At 44.5% G+C, this 7397-nt stretch overlaps 1 protein-coding gene across 1 annotated transcript; it reads left to right on the top strand.

Moving 5' to 3' along the window:
• The first annotated feature begins 1930 nt into the window (after positions 1–1930).
• PDHB (pyruvate dehydrogenase E1 subunit beta) lies at positions 1931–7153 on the top strand. Its single transcript, XM_058562078.1, has 10 exons — positions 1931–2001; positions 2090–2143; positions 3458–3565; positions 3657–3719; positions 3825–3860; positions 4002–4287; positions 4925–5035; positions 5378–5469; positions 6179–6320; positions 6616–7153. The coding sequence occupies exons 1-10, from the start codon at positions 1960–1962 to the stop codon at positions 6759–6761; spliced, it is 1080 nt and encodes a 359-aa protein (XP_058418061.1). The 5' UTR covers positions 1931–1959; the 3' UTR covers positions 6762–7153.
• The last annotated feature ends 244 nt before the right edge of the window (positions 7154–7397 follow it).

The following is a 7397-nucleotide window of genomic DNA, read 5'->3' as shown; positions in this document are numbered from 1 at the left end:
TGGAGTGTACAGAGTGGTTATATACTGCCTTGGAACAAACAGCATACATCACATATGATAGGAATATCTCTTTTACTACTGTCACAAGATGCTTAGCTGGCACAGCAGGTCAGTGGTCAGCAGGTCAATGGTCACGAGGTGAGCATAACAGATTGGTAATTAATCCTTAGTTTCTAGGAAGAGATGCTTATCCTTAAGGAAATGCCAATGTGGGGCGAAGCTACATCCCTATCTTTAATGGCATCATTCTTATCTTTGGGAAATTATAAATATTTAAAGCAGATGTACAATGCATGCTCAACAGGCCACATCAGGCACTTTGGAAAAACAAAGTCAAGTCAAATTAGTTTTAAATCAAATGGCTTCTTCATATACTCCAATATGTCCTATTGATTTTCATTTATTTTTCACCAGGATTCCCTGACGGCTGACATCTCAAATTCAGGGGTTTCTCAGGGATGCTGGGGCTGTGGGGAAGTGCTGAGGTTTCCTGCCAAGGACTGAAGGGACTAGATGGTGGCACCAGGTGAGGGAGACACGGAAGGTCTTGACTCCATACCTTAGAGACTATCTCTCCATTTTACAGATGATGAAGCAGAGGCCCAGAGATTAAAGGCCATCTCTATGCAGCTGTCCCCAAATTTATATTTCTAGCCCTACCTAGCCTCAAGCTCCAGACTCCTCTATCCAACCTGGGTATGGCCCAGTCATCTAAACTCAGCTTGTTCAGAATAGACTCTTAACCTCCCACCTGGTCCCAGGCTCCACCCCTCCCCCATCCACCCAACAACAACAAAAAACCCGAAATCTTCCCCAACTCTTCCCTTCCCTCACAGCAATCCTACTGATTCTAGTCCCAAATAGATCTCAAATCTGTCCCTTCCTCTTCACCCTGAAACGGCCCCCTAGTCCAGCTCTCTCTCTGCCTAACACTCCCTGGGGTGTCCCTGCTTTTGCCCTCATCCTCCACCTCATTCTCCCTCACCAAGCAGATCTAGTCACTTCCTTGTGGCACCTGGAGCCCTTAGATACAACCCAGACTCTGAGGTTGCAGACCAGCAGCATGCAGCCCACAGAAGGTTTTTGTCTGGAATGTCTTGGAGATAAGTGAGGACTGAGGGAGTCCCCAGTGGTCCCGCCTGACCCCCAAGGGTCGAACGGAGACCAATGAGAGGAAGCTTCCAGATGCTGCCCCTAGTCAAGTATTTGGCTTCATACGGTCCTCTCTAAATGCAAGTTGTTGTAACCTCCTCCCAGGCGGGACCCCAACTTCTGCCTCAGAAAGCAATGGGAAAAGTCAGACAGTCCTAAATTAAAATCCCGGCTCATTTAACCAATCTGCTTCAGTTTACCCATCTGCGAAATGGAGATAATAATAACAAAATTACCTGAGAGGGTTCCTCTAAGAATTAAATGAGCTGTAAATAAAGCACTTCCCTACAATACCTGGCATGCAGTAGGCGCTTAATGCGCCAGTGAAAGCTCTTGTTCGCATTCTAAGGGACCAACAGACATTGCTGTCCAGAGAAAAGTAGGATCGCTCATAATGCAGTAAGTGCCGCGCCACTGGAGTGTGTGCAAGCGCTACTTGGTGCCCAAAGGATTTCAGTGCCCGCAGAAGGCTGGCCCTCTAGCCTCGAGTTATGCTCCTTAGTGTCTGACTTGTGGTCCCCGCGCTTCATCCCACACCACCCAGGGACGTGTCCCCAGCGTGCAGTCCGCATGTCAGCCGCAGCGCACTCTCAATAAAGTTCACTGAAGTCGCCGGAGCAAGTGCGGCAGGCCCAGCCCAAGCGCCACCTCGGCCCCGCCCCTCGGCCCCTCACCCGGGGAGGGGATGGGCGGGGCACGCAGGCGTCGCGCCCTGCTATTGGCCGGTGCCGGCGGGGGAGGCGGGGCCTGGCGCCCCCGCGGCCCCGCTGTGTTGTCATTCGGCGGCCGCTAGAGGACACGGTCAAGATGGCGGCGGTATCTGGGCTGGTGCGGAGACCCCTGGAGCAGGTAGGCAGCGGCGCGCGGGCCCCGGGACCCTGCGCGATCCCTGCCCACCTTGCGTCCCCTCTGAGCGTCCTCTCTCTCTCCCCGCCAGGTCTCCGGGTTCCTGAGGAGACGCTTTCACCGGACGGCGCCGGCGGCGCTACAGGTAACTGGCCTGGACGCTAGCCGGGGCGTGGAGGGGCCCCTGGTCCCGCGGCGGAGGCCGGGGTCGCGCCTGCGCTGTGGCGGGTGGGCACCGAGGGCAGAGGGTGGCCGCGGGCGTTGGGCGTCTACCGAGTCCCGCGTCGGACTGGTGCTGCCTCTGTGATGGCCAGTCCCCAATCACAGCAGCATGTCACCCCCGCGAGGCTCACTGGAATCAGATGGGCGATCTGAGGAAACGAGACTACGCTTCTTCCCTGACCCCCTTTTATTAATTTTTTATTGTGGCAAAATATACATAACATAAAACTTACCGTTTTAAAGTGCATCTTGAGCGGCGCTAAGTATGTTCACCATGTTGTGCAACCATCATCACATTCATCTCCAGAACTTTATCATCATCCCAAACAGAAACTGTGCCCACTAAACAATAACTCCCATTTCCCCTTAGCCGCTGGTAACCTCTGTTGTACTTTGTGTGTCTATGAATTTATCTATTCTAGGTACCTCCTGTAAGTGGAATCATACATTAGTCCTTTTATACCTGGCTTATTTCACTTATGTGTTTTCAAGGTTCATTCATGTTATAGCAGGTGTCAGAAGTCCCTTCCTTTTTAAGGCTGAATAATAGTCCATTGTATGCGTATACCACATTTTATTTATCCATTCCTCTGTTGATGGACATTTGGTTGCTTCCACTTTTTGGATTTGAGAATAATGCTGCTGTGAACGTTGGTGTGCAAGTATGAGTCTCTACTTGGGTATATTATCTAGAACGGGAATTGTCAGATCATATTGTAATTCTGTGTTCTACGTTTTGAGGAATTCCCCCCTCCTTTTATTTTTTATTGGAGAATTCTACCAACCTGTATAGTAAAATAACTCCTAGATCCTGAAGGCAAAGTGTTTGGCAGTGCCTGGCACCTAGTGAGTTGTCAGTATGTAGTATTATTTATGCTTTCTTGACAGTTCTCTGCCCCACAGTACACCACGTGTGGAAATAAAACAAACCACTATACTTTCTACTTGGGAAACTGCCTATGAGCTGGTCTGGCCAGCAAGCAGATTTTTTAAGCTTAGGTGCACGTCAAGAAAAGTGTTCAGTAAACTTCTCATTAACACATCCAACCAAAGACTGGCTGTGTGTGATAGAAATGTTACTTTTAGAATTCTTTGAACTTTTAAAGAGAAACCTGTTCCAGTGGTAATTTTTATATGGTATGCTATGGACAGCCTAGGTGATTATAAAGAGAGAGACTCTCAATAGTATCCTAAATAATCCTTTAGCTTATTGACTGTTTTCCCATACCTGTGACAGGTGACAGTTCGTGAGGCTATAAATCAAGGTATGGATGAGGAGCTGGAAAGAGATGAGAAGGTGTTTCTTCTTGGGGAAGAAGTTGCCCAGTATGATGGGGCATACAAGGTAACCAAGATACGGGAAAGCTATACAAAACTGAGGTGGCCGTTTGCCCCCAGATACACTTAAAAGTAATGGGGTCAATGCTTAATTGTAGGTTAGTCGAGGCCTGTGGAAGAAATATGGAGATAAGAGGATCATAGACACGCCCATATCTGAGGTGAGCCTTCCATCAGGAAGCTGACTTTTGAGGGGCATGTCTATTAAAGTGTACGCTGTTATAATTTCTATGGATTTTCACTTATGTTTGTGTTTTACTTTATAGATGGGCTTTGCTGGAATTGCTGTAGGGGCAGCTATGGTATGTAATCCTCTTTATGAATCTGATCCAAAGAAATTCTTTTAACATGACCTTTTAAAAACGTTTGAATGTTGGAAGAGCGGAGGGGTTGTTTGCCACTCTTCATTGCTGTTTTTAACATCTGTGTTTTTTATTTGACAGGCTGGATTGCGGCCCATTTGTGAATTTATGACCTTCAATTTTTCTATGCAAGCCATTGACCAGGTTATAAACTCTGCTGCCAAGACCTACTACATGTCAGGGGGCCTTCAGCCTGTGCCCATAGTCTTCAGGGGGCCCAATGGCGCCTCAGCCGGCGTAGCTGCCCAGCACTCACAGTGCTTTGCTGCCTGGTATGGGCACTGCCCAGGCTTAAAGGTGGTCAGCCCCTGGAATTCAGAGGATGCAAAAGGACTTATTAAATCAGCCATTCGGGATAACAATCCAGGTCAGCAGAGTAAGCCTTGGGTCTCTTTTGAACATTAAAGAACTAAAGTGAGGGCCGGCCCCGTGGCTTAGCAGTTGGGTGCGCGCGCTCCGCTGCTGGCGGCTCAGATTCGGATCCCGGGCATGCACAGACGCACCATTTCTCCGGCCATGCTGAGGCTGCGTCCCACATACAGCAACTAGAAGGATGTGCAGCTATGATATACAACTATTGACTGGGGCTTTGGGGAAGAAAAATAAATAAATAGAATTAAAAAAGAAAAAGAACTAAAGTGAAATCTTTGCATGGAAGGAACCATTAAAGTCTTCTAGTTAGGCTTAGACATATCATATAAATGTTAATGATGTAGAGATAGAATAAAAATAGTAAAAAATGTTTTTCTTATTTCTGACTATAAGGGGGCCAGTAAGGTATAGGAAACATTTACTACACACTTACAACGCTGGTTTAACCTCAATAGATAAAATTAGGATTGACCAGACTACAAATATCAGTACCTAAACCATCTTCAAGGCTGCTGGCCAAGATAGATAGATACAAGGCTTCCTAATCAGCACAGTGAAACTTTTCACAAAATGAATAATAATGTTGTGTATACATTTTTAGTCATGTAGTTACTTTTGTTTATATTTTGCAGTGGTGATGCTAGAGAATGAATTGATGTATGGAGTTCCTTTTGAACTTTCCTCAGAAGCTCAGTCAAAAGATTTTCTGGTTCCTATTGGAAAAGCCAAAATAGAAAGGCAAGGTAAGAGAATTTAGTATACATTTAAACATTATTTGTAATCCAGCCCTTCTGTTTATGTTGGTCAAATTCAATCTAGAGGTTATTGCCCTTTGCTTTGACTAGGAAGTTATAGGATGAGTTCAAGTTAAGGATGTGTCATGCCCTGATTGCTCATACACTTGTGCGTTTCTAAATATCAGTCTGGTAGATTTTTGTTTCATTTCTAGGAAGGCTGCTACACTCCTCACTGGAATGAAGTTGAGTTGAAGATTTTACAAATGAACAAGAGCCACAGCTGTCTGCAGAGTGGTACAGCGCCTTTAGTTTCAACCTGACCTCTGATCTGTGACCACTTTGTTTCAGGGACACACATAACTGTAGTTTCCCATTCAAGACCTGTGGGCCACTGCTTAGAAGCTGCAACAGTGCTGTCTAAAGAGGGAATTGAATGTGAGGTGAGTGGACATTCACTTGTTCTTACAGAATCAGAAAGGTTCTTTTTAAATTTAAGACCCAGAAATTAGAGTTTGAGTTCTGTAACAGGTTAACTAGATGTAAAATCTTGCTTTGTCCCTCAGTTCTGCCTCTGCTTGAAGCTGGGGACCTATTTGCTTTTCACACACCTAACTTTTTACCACTTGGTTCTGGATCTTCTAGAATAGTACGTGCTTTTGCAAGTTAAGCTCCAACCTGGGAGCTGGGGGTTGGGAGAAGGGGAAACTGAGAAGTCAGTGAGTCTAACCTTTTCATATTCAGGACCTACCACTTGCTAGTTACACTTGGGCAAGTTATGTACTCTGAGTCTCGGTTTCATCAGCCATAAAATGGGGATAATATATTTTCTGTCCCATCAGGGTGGTTGTGAGAATTACACTTAGTGTAGTATCTGGTACACAGTAAGCAGGCAAATGTTAGTTATTAATTATTTTGGTGAGAAGGAAGTTAGAGCCAAGGGAAGATGAGTGAATTTAGTAAGTTAGAGCTACTTTTGGTAGAAATCAAGCATTTTGTTTTAATTACAATTTCCCCTTTTACATTTTGTTCATGAATAGGCAGGTTAGATTTTCCTAGACCCAAAGATTAATTGGAAACAAAAAAGGAAGTGGTATTGGGATAAGACTATATTTGTGATGTAGTGGCTCTATTATTATGTTATCTGTTTAGGTGATAAATATGCGAACCATCAGACCAATGGACATTGAAACAATAGAAGCCAGCGTCATGAAGACCAATCATCTTGTAACTGTGGAAGGAGGCTGGCCACAGTTTGGAGTGGGAGCTGAAATCTGTGCCAGGATCATGGAAGGTATTTCAGAGAAACGGGTTGTAGAATAGTCAAACTGTAATAAACTTTGTGTACCTGGATACTGGATAAAGAGAGCAAAAGCTAGGGGTGGCCAAACGACTTGAACTTTCAACTTGTAACTTTGGCATTTTTCCTTTGGGTAAATGTGTAAAAAAGCAAAGCCAGAAACAGTTCCCCATAATTAGCATTCCTTTAGATTTTCCCTCTTCCTTGGGCACCCACACCTTTTGTGCCAAGGTAGTGGTGCTCAGCTGGCTTTTCTTGCCTCTCTCAGTTCAGCCTCCTTCTCTTCTAGGCCCTGCATTCAATTTTCTGGATGCTCCTGCAGTTCGTGTCACCGGTGCTGATGTCCCTATGCCTTATGCAAAGATTCTAGAAGACAACTCTGTACCTCAGGTTAAAGACATCATATTTGCAATAAAGAAAACATTAAATATCTAGTTTGGACTTGAATACCAAGGCATTGAGATTTATTTAAAATACTTGCTGACACTTCACCTGGAGTGTACTCTAAGACCTTGTGATTCATAAAGTTATCTCTAAAGCAACATGTTTTTGTACTGGGAAGAAGTTTAAATGTGCTTGTATGTGGAAAAACTCTCCCCTCTCCTTCCCTAGACTCCATGCTTTTTTTTGTCTGTTATAATGGCCATGTTCTTTGAATGAGACTAATGTAAAATTGACCCTCTCACTAGAAGGACAAGGTGTGCAGGTGGCAGAGTCCTGATGAAAGATATACCAAAAAAGACAACTTATGTGTAAAAATAAAAGCATATAATCTACATTTACTGTTAAATTGTTTTGATAAGGAATAAAGGAATCCCTAACCATGACTAATTGTATTTTTATATTCTTGAAGTAATAAATGTGAGGTGGAGTCTTAAAATTCCATTAAGAAATAAGTGCCATCAGGAACTAATCACTAATCATTAATCACCTAGACTGCATCACACTTAGAACAGGAACTTGCCCACAGACTCTTCAAATGCCTAATTCTAACAGGGTGCCCTTTAAAATTATTAGGGTATTTTTCCCATTGCCAAAAAACAGACATTCTGCCATACTCTTCCCCTCTTC

Source organism: Diceros bicornis, chromosome 2 (assembly GCF_020826845.1).
Source record: "Diceros bicornis minor isolate mBicDic1 chromosome 2, mDicBic1.mat.cur, whole genome shotgun sequence".
Taxonomy (NCBI): domain Eukaryota; kingdom Metazoa; phylum Chordata; class Mammalia; order Perissodactyla; family Rhinocerotidae; genus Diceros; species Diceros bicornis.
This window is presented reverse-complemented; position numbering and strand designations above follow the sequence as displayed.

Coding starts and splice junctions, on each gene's coding strand:
- PDHB (XM_058562078.1), top strand. CDS start 1,960: ATGGCGGCGGTATCTGGGCTGGTGCGGAGACCCCTGGAGCAG. Junction 2,002..2,089: donor TGCGGAGACCCCTGGAGCAG/GTAGGCAGCGGC, acceptor TCTCCCCGCCAG/GTCTCCGGGTTCCTGAGGAG. Junction 4,288..4,924: donor CATTCGGGATAACAATCCAG/GTCAGCAGAGTA, acceptor TATATTTTGCAG/TGGTGATGCTAGAGAATGAA.